This window comes from Nyctibius grandis, chromosome 1 (assembly GCF_013368605.1).
Source record: "Nyctibius grandis isolate bNycGra1 chromosome 1, bNycGra1.pri, whole genome shotgun sequence".
Classification (NCBI taxonomy): domain Eukaryota; kingdom Metazoa; phylum Chordata; class Aves; order Nyctibiiformes; family Nyctibiidae; genus Nyctibius; species Nyctibius grandis.
In genome coordinates, this window is record NC_090658.1 from 61,301,216 (window position 1) to 61,315,936 (window position 14,721).

The 14,721-nt window shown below is 39.8% G+C and overlaps 1 protein-coding gene across 1 annotated transcript in view; it reads left to right on the top strand.

The window, feature by feature from the left end:
* SYNJ2 (synaptojanin 2) overlaps window positions 1-14,721 on the top strand; it is a 68,048-nt gene that overhangs the window by 6,775 nt on the left and 46,552 nt on the right. The window contains exons 2-3 of the mRNA XM_068397462.1: window positions 3,920-4,006; window positions 13,021-13,291. Coding sequence (XP_068253563.1) covers window positions 3,920-4,006; window positions 13,021-13,291 — 358 coding nt within the window. The remainder of the gene's footprint in view (window positions 1-3,919; window positions 4,007-13,020; window positions 13,292-14,721) is intronic.

The following is a 14,721-nucleotide window of genomic DNA, read 5'->3' on the forward strand; positions in this document are numbered from 1 at the left end:
ATTGTGCATTAACTATATATGTACATCTGTATGTATCTCAAGCTGTCTGGCTTGAAAAAGGAAGGATTTTACATGTGAGCAGAATATAGTTAAAATCCAGTCCTTGTCCTACATTTTCAAGCAGGCCACTCTCACTGCCTCTGCATTTCAGAGTTTTTATGAAAGCCATTGCTGAATAAAACCCCTGACTTTGGGACATTTAACAGAGAAACATGGAAATAATTTTCATGTTACTGATTAGAAAAGCGCTATGTCTTTGGACACATCCAGCTGTCAAATGTTGTTGCTAAAACAGTATTTTCAATATTGTTGAAACTTGTCAGATATCGTTTATATTTTCCCAGTTTGTCAACAATCCTTTAGAATTTCATAGTAATTTTTCACTTTAACTCTTTTCATCCAGCAAAGGCAGTAGCACATCAGTAAATTTTGCTCTGTGTGTACTCCCTTTCTTTCTGATTCTGGCTCTTGTGCCCTAGCACTGTTTGTGAATACTCTAGAAGATGTTTCAGACCAGGTTTTGATGACAGTTATTTGAGATTTCAATAAGAAATTTTTAAGATTTATAAATATATCTTTTTAATGATTAGATATGAACTTGGCTCAAGCCCTCTGCAATAATGTCCTTTTAATGTCACTTTTAAAGTCCTTTAGTCATCCTTTCTATGTATTGCTTTTTATAGTGGTTGTGGGGGATTCCTCCTCCTTCTCCCTCACCCCCTCAAAAAAAAAAAAATGTCTGGAGAGTGTCAGAATCCAGCTAGGACCTCGCAGTGCTGGAGGGATGACGCCTGTATCCTCGCTTGCACACTGGCAGGGCATGGAGCGGGACAGTGCTGTGGTGGCTGGAGGCTGTGAGGGATGCAGGAGTCATCCCCCCAGTCACGGGAGCCCTTATGGAGGGGGTGCAGCGTGCGGGAGCTGCTGCCTGACCGCTGCTGCCTGAGGGCCCTGCCCTGACCCACACAAAATGACGGCGGTCACCGTGCATCTCAGGAGTTTGTGCTACACCAAGGAGTGTAATGGGACAGGAGTCTTCAAATTCCATCAGTATCTAAACAAATTTTTTCACCACACAAATTTGGTCTGTATGGACTAAACTATTCCAGCCTCTCCGTTTGCGTGACCCACAGGTGTAGTTGTGTCTGTTTGGCATGTTCCTTCTCTCTTGGACTATCCACAGGTGAGGTCTTGGAGCATGCTGTATCTTCAGAGAGTGCATGGAAGTGTCAAGGAAAGATCACTTTGTTGCTTTTTTGGTTTCTGAGTTTAAGTAGCTTCAGAGAGCAAAATGAACCCTAGGATAAGGAACAGAATCTGCCATGTGGTAGAAGTTATTGGCAAGTTGTTAGCCAGCCAAAAAGAGTGGCAATGCAGCCCAGAGTCCTCCTGGAGCTTTGTGTTCGGAGCCTGCTCCTCCCCTCCAGGCAGCTCTGCTGGTACTGATGCCCTGACTGATGCTACCATGCAGGCGAATACTCTGTCAAATGGCCTGCCCAGAACCACGACATATTTCTTTACCACTGCTGGCAAAACACAGCTATTTGTGAATTTGGAAAAGTCCCATGCCAGGAGCTGATGTGCGTGTGATGCCGCTGGCTTGACCTGGGGAACTTGCGTGGCTTCTGTGTGTGCCAGTGGCAGGGGCTTCTTGCTGTTACCAGCATGAGTTGTGTGTCACTTGTTTCCACGCTGAAATAAATTCCATTCTTTTGGGTCATGCTTTAACAGCCAGCTTTCCAACCCATAATTCTATTTTGAAGAGTATCACCATGCTTTCAAGGTGTCTTTTAAATGCTTTCAAGTTGTGCCTAGCCTGCAAGATTGTGAGCTCCTGCATCAGTCTGAGACCTGAATCTCTTGCTGTTTCTGGCATTCTCTATTTCTTCCTAAAGGTGGAATATTTGGAGCAAGATTTTTTTTTATGGTTTTTCCTTTTTATTTTAAAGGGAACGAGGATAAGCTTTTAAGGCAGAGAATAGATTTAAGAAAAAAGTCAGTATGTTGTTGCTGCTCTTTTCTACTTAGTGAAGATGCCATGGAAAGTGAAATATCACTTTTTTAACCTTTTTTTTTTTAATACATAAGGAAGGCTTGACAGGGAGTATATTTTACAAAATGAAACATTGTCTATCTAAACTATTTTTTGCTGAAGTTTTTTTTTGAAGTGCCAGAGAGCTGAGCTTCCAGAGTCTCAGCTCTTAAGAGGTGCTGTTAGTGAATATTTAAATTGTTACTGTCCAGAGGTTTACGTTACCCAATAAAAATCCCTTTATCCTCTTTCTGTTGCTTATGTTTTGTTTCATTGGTGTGTGGTATCAACATTTCGCTCATTTATCCTGATTCACTTAGTGTTTCTAAGCAAGCAGAATAGATAATTTGTGAAACTCTGATAGCAAAAATAAAACTAAGAAAAAATTAACAAGTCTTCCTTATTTGTCATGGGTGCAAAAATTGAGACAAACGTGTTTTGGTTTCCTTTGGGGGTTGCCTCTGCCAAGGAATTTTGTGAGTGTAATTGTCTTTCCTTTCCCTTCAAAATGTCAGGCATATACAGGATATTTATTTGTTCTCCATGCTTGTCACTGAGCTACTTGCCTCTTGAGGTTTATAAAGAGAAGTCTGTTTCTTTCTTTTCTGTTCTATCATCCATTGCAGGCAGTTCAGTTTGTCCTTTATATGCCTGGAGGTTTCAGATTTTTTTTAACTGCTGAAGTTTATTAGGAGCATAAGATTGTAAAGTATTAGCTAACCTCTAAAAGTACCATGTTGCTCTATATCTGTGGTTTGAGAAGTAAATGGACATTTGAGGGTCACAGCCTGTTTTCCTCATTCGTGGGGCTAATCTCACTCCTCACTGTGAAATCATAGAATCATAGAATGGTTTGGGTTGGAAGGGACCTTGAAGATCATCTGGTTCCAACCCCCCTGCCACAGGCAGGGACACCTTTCCACTAGACCGGGTTGCCCAAAGCCCCATCCAACCTGGCCTTGAACACTGACAGGGAGGGGGCATCCACAGCTTCTCTGGGCAGCCTGTTCCAGTGTCCCACTACCCTCACAGTAAAGAATTTCTTCCTAATATCTAATCTAAATCTACCCTCTTTCAGTTTAAAACCGTTCCCCCTTGTCTTATCCCTACATGCCCTTGTAAAAAGTCCCTCTCTGGCTTTCCTGTAGGCCCCCTTTGCAGACTTACTCGTTTAGGAAGTATTTTAGTTTTACTTTAAAGTAGCCAGTGACAAGGTTGGGCTGTGTTCTGGCTTAATATCTAAATGTTCAGTTCGTGCCAATTGAAGTAAGTCATTGCAGAAACACACAAATCTAACATCAGCACCTGACCCTTTATTTATTTGTTTTTAATCAGCTAATTTTTACTTCTCTAAAATATAAGTTTAATTCCTCTTGAAATCAACATCTGATGTTGTGTTTACATCAAATTATGTTATCTTGCTTTAAAAAGTTCCAATTCTATCTGAAATTAGACTCTGAGAATCTGGAAGCAGAAACCATCGCTTTTTTGCACATCAAGAAAAGATATATTTTTGCTTATGGCTAGACAAAATAATATTTTTGTTCTTATTTTAGAACAGTGTAAAGTTTACATGTGCCTGTATATTCCTTTATTCTGAAACTGATGTGGCATCTGTACCATAGAATAAGAACATTACTAATGATCACATTGTTTGGAAAGGTAGTGAGTGCCCTTCTTTCTTCCAGGGTGGTGTGTGGAGAGGCAGTGCATTTCTGTCGGGTCACTTTTAAAGTGTTCTTACAGCGTTTTAACCCTGCCTTTATACTGTATTTTTTTTTTTACTGAGCAAAATCAACTGGGAAGCATTGGTGTAAGCAATAGCAATCTGAAAATTTTATAAAGACTGGAAAACTAAGGTTTGCTGCCTTTCGTTTTGTTTCTCAGCTCCAGAAGAAAAGGATGCAATTAAAGGACAATATGAAAAACTCATGGATGCTTATGGCTGCTTAGGAGAGCTTCAGCTTAAATGTGGTAAGTGACAATCTGTATGACTGAGATTATAAAATGCCCAGACAATGCTAAAAGACAACAACAAGTGGCTAAGTTGTCCAGTTCCTTAACTTGTGAAAGCTAATTTATTTTCTATGAAATAGAAATATCTATTTCTTTTTCTACACTGTGCCAAAAGCACATCACTAAATGATAGCCCAAGAATTTTGGATTTTTTCTCACTTTTGTTTTGTCTAACATTCTTAGCTGCCTGAAGATAATTGCCATTTTTTTCCCCTGTCATAGTTGTCCAAGGCAAGCTAGGATTTTTTACTTTTTTTTTGAAGGATCATGTTTAAACATGATTAATCATGGTCATCTGAGACTGCACTACTATAGATTCCCAGCCCCTGCTATAATGCCCAGTTGCCTTAAATTGGGTAATTCACATGGATAAGGATTTGCAGAAAGTATAGTAAGGAGTATTTATTGTCATTGCTGTAAATTTCTGTACAGTTTGGGAGTCTTGATTTAGCAAAGGAGTTGCTATTAAGCTGCCTACAGGAATGTTAATGGAAATAGCATGTTTTAGGAAGAGAACTGCAGTCACTGATTTTAAGGTAATGGTAACTTACACAGCAGATTTCAAATTCACTGATGAAAAAGATGCATTAAAACAAATAGCACTGCATGTGTTGTTCCCATGGTGGTCTTATAGTAAGCCTTAATTTTGACTTGGAGGAATGACAAGACTATTTTTCATATAATTTGGTGCTTGATCAAGGAGTCTGCCAAAGGCAGTGGTAGTGTGAGCACTGGTGTATTTAGTCCAGTACATGTAAGTGTATCTTTTTATAGCCCACTTACCATTTATGGCTTCAGTAATATGACTTGAGATTGACCTGAAGAGGTGACTGCAATCTGAAAGATTTCTGTGTCATAATTTAAAACTGTAGGTCCATCTAGTCTTTTAAAATGAATGTGGGCTTTTTGTTTGTTTTGTTTCTTGTGGAGTTAATTAGGCATTTCTGTGGAGATTAATATCAATTTGTTAATGCAATTAAAACTGGAGAGCTTCTGATTAGTTTTTCTTGGCACTTGGACCTGTTTTTCTTCATGGGAGTCTAATGAATCCTGTTGTAAAGGAATGTAGCTATTGAATTCCAGCTCTTCAAGCTAGAGATGAGGGTAGTTTCTTGTATGTGATGGGAACTAAATATATCTGGTTTTAGTCTTCGCATTAAAAGGTGAATGATTTCAAATGGGGTGTGAAATATTCTCAGCCTTATTTTTTCTCTTTTCTCCTTTTATTTCTGTTTCCCATGTCCTTATTTATTTTTGAACAACACCTGCTTAAGTTCAGTGCCCTTAAAGTGTGAAGTGTTTCCTCTCTGAGCTTTGTCACTGCACCTCTGTCTTGTTCTAGCATTAAATTACAAGTCCTGGTACAGGACTTCCTTTGGAAGGGGTTGTTAAAAATTTTATTGGTAATTGGATAAACAAGTTAACTACTGAAGGCAAACTTCTAATTGTGACTGAGTGAAAAGTCAGCAGGGTCATGCTGTAATGGTAAGCAAAGGTAAGCGAACATTTTCTGCTGCTGAACACATTTAAAAAAAGCAAAGATGATTGCATGCCTGCTATCTCACCATTCAAGAGGTAGCTCAGGTTTTTTTCACAGTCTCAGTTAGATCTTTCATTTTACATATAAGTTCCATCCCTTTAGGTGTTGCTTACATAAAAGATTAACACTAGAAAGGAATGCAATGTAACTTTTTTTCTTTTTTATATAATGTATTCTAGCAGCTGCAAACAAGGGCATAATTGGCCAGCTCTTCACTGAGCATCAGTGATCACACAGACTTTGTTCAGGAGTATCAGTATTTTTTCTTACTGCTGGAAACCTGAAGACCATAAGTACTAAATTAACTGAAAGTGTGTGTGAAAGTACATTCCACTGGGATATTAAAAGAGTATATTTGTAGAGCAGAAGGGGAGACTTTTTTTCAAGACATGAAAGATGTCTGTGAGCACTTTAATTAATCTGTAAATATCACTACTTAGGAATCCAAATAAATCACATTGTATGCCTGCCAAAGTAGGTCGTGCTTTTCACAAGAAAGTAGATGAAATATGTGAAACTGACTCACAAAGTTTTAATGGTTCCCACCAGTAATAACATTCACTTCTATGTACTTACGTCTGTTAACATGACTCACTAAGTTCTGCTTTCTTTTGTGAGATGGATGGCAGCAAAATGAATTGTACAGTGTTTCTTAACTGTATCTCAGCCAAGGTTTTGCTGCCAAAGAAGATCTAGCCATGGCAAATACATCTTAAGCAGAGTGTTAAAAGAGCTGGCTGTGCGGTGTTTGGTTTAGACTCTGTGATGTCAGGAAGGGGTGCATGTATAAGGTAGTATTTTGACGCTATCACCACATAGGTTGTTCGGTTTAATACAGCTGCTATATTTGGGGAGGCATTCTGAATTCATTTGACTGTGTATATCCATTCGCTCTTTCACATATACAATGTATAGTTGAAAGGAAGAAGTTTCAAAGGCAAAAAGGACAACTGAGTACCTGTTTTCTATTCCTTTTGAATATTTCCTAATAACGTGTTTAGAAGAGGGAGAAAGAGTATCTTTGAGACTAAAACTGTAGTTTGGAAAATCTTGGTTCTTTTCATAATTCTGCTATAGATTTCTTCAGAGATTTTCAGCTATATGATTAGAATCTGCTTCTCTGCTGTGTTCTCTTGCTAATTTTGAAGGCAGACGAGAGGTGAAAATACCTTGCAAATTGTTTTTCAGTGGACTATAAAGTGAAGTGGAGGTGTGTGTGGAGTGGAGATGGAACAGGCTGAGGGAACATAAGGCAATGGTGATGGAGAAAGAGCAAAAACTGGAGCAAATTCATTTGTAAAAGGAAAAGACAGTCTTGAGTGAAATATTTAGTGAAGAAAGACAAAATAAGAATTGAATATTGCCTCCTTTTCACTGCAGCTCATAATAGGCAACTCTGAAGTCATCCCATAAACTGCAGGGGAAACAATTGCCTTGAGTCATGTAGACAGGTTAAATACAGTAACTGCAGCTTATTATTGTAGGGTGTGACGTACCAGAACTGTGTTTCCTGTTCAACTTGGATTAAGGCAGTTGATTTCACAAGAGCTTTTGAAAAAATGGATGCAAGTTATTTTTGTCTTGTTTCTATGCCAAATATTCTCCATCCTCTGCCTCCCTTGTGCAACCTGATAAAAGGGCATTCAGCACATACCGCTGTGAACAAAATCTTTCTTATGTTTCTTTGAAAGTGTTCTTTACAGATGGTTGTGGTGATTTATTGCTGTAATGGGGCAAAATAATGATCTTGGTCACAATGCATGAACATTTATACGCATCTATCTGAGATCAAAATTTGGTCCATGAGCTTTGAAATAATTGTTTTTTTTTTAGTACTGTAGGCAAGTCTTGCTTTTTCATAGATGTGTTGCTGTAGAAAGCATGACCAGTAAGGAACACTTCACTTCTTGCTCTAAAATTATTTCAAAGATTTCTTTAAAACATTCCAGATTGCATCCCAAGGAAATGAGAGACATTTCTACAGTTGTGATCTTCAGTTGCAGTTCTTATGTTCCTAAATCACTTTCATCTATGTATAAAGTTTAGAAAGGCTAATATGAAGCAGGATTGTACATTAAACTACTTGTAAAGTTGAAGAAAAAAAAAAAAAAAAGAAAATATTTTTGCTTTCCAAGGAGGTGGGGGGCCTAAATAGTCTTCAGCTGATGTGGTTGTTGGTACCAAGTGAAGTATAAGAGCCAGACCTGGAGCCTTGATCACTTCACAGGAAAAGTTTTCCGTTTTTTTGTGTTGCTTTTTATTGGCCTTAGTGTAGGCCCCATTCATCATGCACTTTGCAGTTGTCAGCTGAATATAACATGCTTTCTGCTTCTGTACTGCACATGAAATCAAGGGAAAATTACCATAATTATTAGTACCAGTGTACTTCCATTAATTACTTTTTTTGATAAGAACTGTTGGGCTCCTGTTTCAAGAAATAAGACTGGAGTTTGGCCTATCCCCTACTCCAGATATGCATGAAGCTCCTGAGAGCAGGGAGCCTCTGTAGACTGGCTGCAGTGGTACTACTGGCAGGGCTGCTGACTTTAGGGAGTTGATTTAGTGTTAATTCTCCCTTTGATCTTGAGGATGCACTGCCAGCATTTTAAAACTCAGCTTCTTGACTTACTTGAGCTTACACTGCTCATTTCATGGCTTTAGTATTTTTTTCCCATGTTGCTGTTGATGTTCTGGACAGAAGAAACATGAATACCTTGAATTAATATGCTTCCTGATGATGCTGCCAGGTGGATTTGACTGGACTCTCTGATGTATTTTTGTTGTGATTGGTGTTAGTCTGGTACTTACTTTAAGTGCTACTTCTATAAAAACAGTTTCACTGGAAACTTAAAAGGAGCAGTATTTTTAATATAATTACAGAATTGGAAATGTTAGTGAGCTGCAGTTTTGAAAAGTTAAGGCTGCAGGGATTAATGGAATAGTCTCAACTATTTTAAGGGGAAATACCTTCTAGCTTTAAAGAATGTCTGTGTGTTTCGATTTGATCTATTTCATTAAAGTTGTTATATTTTCACAGTTTGCTCAGCAAAACCAATTTAATTTAAAAAATCCTCTTTCTTGGGCCATGGCCTCAAGAATCCATCTACCATAGGAAATTCCACATTGTGTTGACAGCAGGATTTTTTGTGGTTATTTTATTTGTTTTGTTTGGTTGGTTCGTGTGGGGTTTTTTTTTCTTGTTTTTGGGGGAAGGTGGGTGTAATAAACCAGGAATGCAACTTCTTACATTCTTTTGTGAGATTTACTGCATGATGAAAATTAATTGTTTAGGAACTAAAAGAATTTTTCAGTAAATTCTTGTCAGCTAAAAATATTATTTTGCTTGCAATGAATGAACAATTACCAAATAACTTGGTATCTGCAATTTTTAGAAATGGAGAAAGTTGATTTTAATTTTGCTTTTTATAAAAATTACTTGCTCCAGTAGCAGCATCCATCCTGATAGAAGCAATTTAAGCAATTTCTACCCCTAAATTTAAGTGCATTTAGGTAGGGTTGTGGTTGATATCGCTGTTTTCATGTTCAGTATCGATTTTCAACAGGAAAGATTACGGCTTGTTGACATTTACATACCAGAAAAGAAACCACACTGACGTTTTAAAGTTTAAATTTAGAAGTAATGGACTGAGGTTTTGCTTTAATATATCCATAATAATAATCATACTTTCAGTGACTGGCAAATAAGCAGAAGCATTTTTCCTGTGGCTGGTAATGTTAGGTTTCTGCCATATTAGGTACTTTTTGGATATGTAATGCTTCTGTTTTATTCCTTGGAGTAGCATTTTCAGTCTGACAAAATGCCCAAGTGAAAGCGTGAGTGGAGGTAGCGCAGTTATAATTTCCATCACAAACTTGTCCAGTGTAGTTATCAATATATTTAAAAACATTGGCAGCCTTGGTTGAGGGCAAACAGTGTGAGGAAAAAAGGTCTGGTATTGAAAGAAGAGATTCCTGGACATAAACTGATGTTGCTGGCAAAGAAGGGAAGACAGGGAAAGCTTTGTTTCACTGTATATAGCTGTATAGCTTAGTGGTGGGTAATTTCTTAGACCTTAATGGAAACGTGATTAAAAGATGAATAGCGGAGTAGTGTTTTGGTAGCATTAATTTTCTGTGTGAGGTTCTAAAAGGGTGAAAGGCTGATGGGAGCCTTACCTCTGCTCAGGACGCTGTGGCTACTACACCCATGCTGTGAATAAAAATGAGGCAGGGCTCAGACTTGAGTGCTATGAGTAGGATATTGTGATTAGCTTGCTGCCTGTGCCAAGAGTGGCATGTGCATTGGGGAAGGACCTTCCTCTTGCAGACAGTGTGGTGATAGCCCAGAGCTGATTCCCAGGAACCCTGTCCAAATGCCACCTGGGATGAAGGTGAGGGCGGGGCTGGGGACTTTCTTCCAAGGCGCAGAGTCAGAGATATTTGTGTCAAACTGGGGCTGTGGTGTGGTAGGGCTTTGCATTCTGGCTGTTTTGTAGCATGTCCTGAGTGACTTAAGCAAATCAGAGAGGTTAGAGTTGATCTGATGTCCACCTCAGCTCGCAGAGCAGTCTAGGAGGACAAAGGGGCAAAGCAGGCTAGTTTTATTGTAGCTTAAATCTTATTTGTCTCTTTTCTTCCTTTTTTTTCCAATTTTCTGTGCTGAAAATGTGAACTCCTTTGCCAGCCTGCCTCTGTTCAAAGGCATCATGAAAAGCGCATGAAGGCTGCTCCAGAATTTGGAGTACTGTAAAGAGACTTATTCGGTGTATATGGAGTCATAGAATGGTTTGGGTCGGAAGGGACCTTTAAAGATCATCTAGTCCAACCTCCCTGCCATGGCCAGGGACATCTTTCACTAGATCAGGTTGCTCAAAGCCCCATCCAACCTGGCCTTGAACAGTTCCAGGGAGGGGACATCCACAGCTTCTCTGGGCAACCTGTTCCAGTGTCTCACCGCCCTCACAGTAAAGAATTTCTTCCTTATATCCAATCTAAACCTACCCTCTTTCAGTTTAAAACCATTACCCCTTGTTCTGTCACTACAGGCCCTGGAAAAAATACTCTCTCCATCTTTCTTATACAACACTTTCATATATTGAAAGGCTGCTGTAAGGTCTCCCTGGAACCATCTCTTCTCCAGGCTGAACAACCCCAACTCTCTCATGTGGGGTTACTGCACAGTGGCAGGAAAGAGTATTACAGCTTCAGAAAGCCATTAATCTCCTGATGCTTCAGGGACAAGGCAGAAGCTTCTTAGCTGTGATTACTATTTTTGAGCTCATTAGCTAATTATTTGGGGGAGTAGAGATGCTGGACCTCTGCATGTGTAGGTGTGTCTCCCATTTTGGGGGTGAGTGATTGAGTGGAGGAGGTAGTAAAAAGAGTCTAGAGTCTCTGCTAAGGGATAGCAAGTTTCTAGGTAAGGCAAAACTATGTAGTTTTGATTGGCTTTTCTGTCATGCTTTATTCCTACTCGTTGCCTTCTTAAACTAAAGAATTGCTTTGTTTAGATCCAGTTACTTTCCACTGGTTACAAGCTCCTCAAAGGACAGAACCACAGATAACAAGCCCACTGTTATTCAATTTTTGTTCTTTTTGGCTATTTTAATGTTGACTTTCTCATTCGATCTCTTCTGAACCCTCTAGGAAAGTTTAAGGTCACTGAAGCCAATGAAAGTGCTTGTATTCTTTGTCTCAGCATCCCAGCCAGACAGCTCTCCCAGTCTGTCACTACCGGTTTTCCGTCCCTGAAGCTGACTGATAGTAAGGCATATTAATAGTGTTTCTATACATTGCTTCCAAATTCTCACGAGTGAAGTTTACTTTGAGCTCATCAGTTTTTCATGATCTCACCAAAGTCACAGAAGCTATTAACTATCCTGAGAGACATCTAACTCCTCCTAACCCTTTCTGGAGGCTGCAAGACAGTATTTAGTCAGGTATGAACTACCATGGTGATAACTGATGTCTCCTACTCTTAATCCTTTATAATTATGCACAGTCATGTGCAAAGGAGGAATAAACTGTCAGTTTTTATGTATTTCTGACCCTCCACTACGGTGTCATCTAGACAAGTACAGAAGATGTACTTACTAAAAACACTCAAAAAGGAGAACACAGCATACCCTCGTTACAGAAAGAAATGTGATGAACAGAGCTTTTTAGTAAATACCACCTACACTGGCCTTTATGCAAAACTGGAGTCAGCAGAACAGAATGAATAAGATCTAATCTCCCACCTTGTCCTGCCATTCCAGTCTCATGTGCCTACACAAATATTCTGGCACCCCTAACTCAAGTTTCTGTAGCCAGCCTGTGATCTGGAAGCAAGGACTCCCCTGCTGGTGTTTCAGAAAAAAACTAGTTGTGTGAGAGTTGGTCTGCATTTTCAGACAGTGGGCCACTGTGGAGGATTGAAGAGTGATCCTACAAAGTGTTCCCTTTTGCTGTCTGAAGCCATACTGTCCCAGATTGTCACTGTGCCCTTAGCTAATTAGCTTGCTCTTGGCAGGTCAGCTGTTGTTTCTGCTATGCTAGAGCAATAAATCTTGGCTCATTTCCACTTTTTCTTACTACTAGGATGAGATTGTCTCCATTAGAGGCCAATTTAAGGGAATCAAACAGTTACTTCCTAGCAAAACCAGTGTTTTCAGAACAATTGTTCTACTGTTTCTTAATTGCTTTATCATTTCAGAGAGAACGAGCAGAGGTTGAAATCCTGCTGTGTACAAGAGATCTGATTACAGTGGTGTTCTCAAGCTTCAAAATTTATCTTTTCGTTTTGGGGCCCTTAATCAGCTGCTTCATGATTTTACGCTTTGCTTCACAGTCATGAGAGCTGGAATTCTTGTAGTGATAATTGAGTTTGTCATCTAATCTTGTACACTCTTTTGTGACATAAAAAGCAAAATCTCAAGAACTGGTATAACTGAAACTTTCTGAATGGCTGAACACACCCAGCTTCAGCTGAAGCCAGTAAGAAGTCTGAATGCTTCCTATCTTTAAAACTTGTAAGTCAGTTGAAAAATCCATAGTGAGGAATACACTTTATCTCATAAATGACCAGTCTTTTACCTTTCCCTTCAATCAAATCCAATGAAAACTGTGCTCTCTAGGGTGGTGAATTCTGAGTTGTGTCCCAACACCAGGCTCATTGCATGTCTAAAGTGAGTGGGAAAAACACCCTCTAATGCAGCAAAGGATGGGCATGTGTAAGTATTGGGAAATATTATGCAATTACACTCACCTGCAGTCAAAAGGAATTCGGAAATATAAATGAACATAGTCTGTGTACTTGTTGTTTGTTTTCTTCTGAAGCAAAGATACTGGCCTCTGCTGGAGCCCTGTCAGCATTGCATATGACAGGACTGATGTGAAACAGCATAGCCTGTGTCCACCTGTAACCCTTTTGTAACTATCTATCACCTTCTAGGTAACACTCGGCTGCACTTTCTGGTCCTGGTGACGGGCTGTACGTCGGTGGGAAAAATCCTGGACGCTGAAGTTTACAAAATTACTGCAACAGATTTCTGTCCTCTCCAGGAAGAAACCAAGGAAGAGGAGCGCATTACTGCCTTGAAGAAAATACTGAACTCTGGGATGTTCTATTTCTCCTGGCCTAATGCAGGCTCAAACTTTGACCTGACTGTGCGGGCTCAGAAGCAGGGTGATAACCACTATGAATCTGGTAACTCGTTCTTCTGGTTAGTACTGCATGTTATACCAAAGTCTTGTGTCATGCCCACCTGTATCTTATTGGTCAAACATTCTCAGAGGGAAATGAACATACGTGTTTCAGGTGCACTTTCTTTCATTTCATTGTCGTGTCATTTTACAGGGCATGTGGCCTTAGTGAATTCACAGTAAACCTGAGTCAAACAAGTAACTCCTGTTTAATTAAAATTAATCTGATAGTGAAATGTAATTTTAATAACAACATTTTGTGTTTTTTTAAGGAGGAAACACAAGATGTATTGCTCACACTACAGAAACATATCTCTACATGTCATAAATAGTTTCCCCCGCAGTTCTTTTTAATAATTTGCTTTAAAATTTATCTAATAGAAACCTGCACTTGAACTGTTCATAAATCCCATCATCTATCCTGAAGTATCTTCTGTTTCGTAAAGGTGTATGTGTTTTTAAAGTGTGTAGTTTAATGTTTCAATAATGTGTCCTGGTTTTTATGTTGAAAACATCAATATTCATAGAATTGTTTTGGTTGGAAAAGACCTTTCAGATAATAAAGTCCAACCACCAACCTAGCACTGACAAGTCCACCACTAAACCGCGTCCCTAAGCACCACATCTACACATCTTTTAAATACCTCCAGGGATGGGGACTCTACCACTTCCCTGGGCAGCCTGTTCCAATGCTTGATAACCCTTTTGGTGAAGAAATTTTTCCTAATATCCAATCTAAACCTCCCCTGGCACAACTTGAGGCTGTTTCCTCTTGTCCTATCGCTTGTTACCTCAGAGAAGAAACCAACACCTGCAGTGCTACAGCCTCCTTTCAGGAAGTTGCAAAGAGCAACGAGGTCTCCCCTCAGCCTCCTTTTCTCCAGACTAAACAACCCCAGTTCCCTCAGACGCTCCTCATAAGACTTGTTCTCCAGACCCTTCACCAGCTTCGTTGCCCTTCTCTGGACTCGCTCCAGCACCTCAATGTCTTTCTTGTAGTGAGGGGCCCAAAACTGAACACAGTGTTCGAGGTGCGGCCTCACCAGTGCTGAGTACAGGGGGACGATTACTTCCCTCGTCCTGGTGGCCACACTATTTCTGGTACAAGCCAGGATGCTGTTGGCCTTCTTGGCCACCTGGGCACACTGCTGGCTCATATTCAGCTGGCCATCAATCAACACCCCCAGGTCCTTTTCCACCAGGAAGCTTTCCAGCCACTCTTCCCCCAGCCTGTAGTGGTGCATGGGGTTGTTGTGCCCCAAGTGCAGGACCTGACACTTGGCCTTGTTGAACTTCATACAACTGGCCTCAGCCCATCGATCCAGCCTGTCCAGATCCCTCTGCAAAGCCTTCCTACCCTCAAGCAGATTAATATGTTTACCTGTTAATATGTTTACAGCTCAGTGTAAATGTATGTTGCATGGAAGGAAACGCCAATGATAGACTGCTC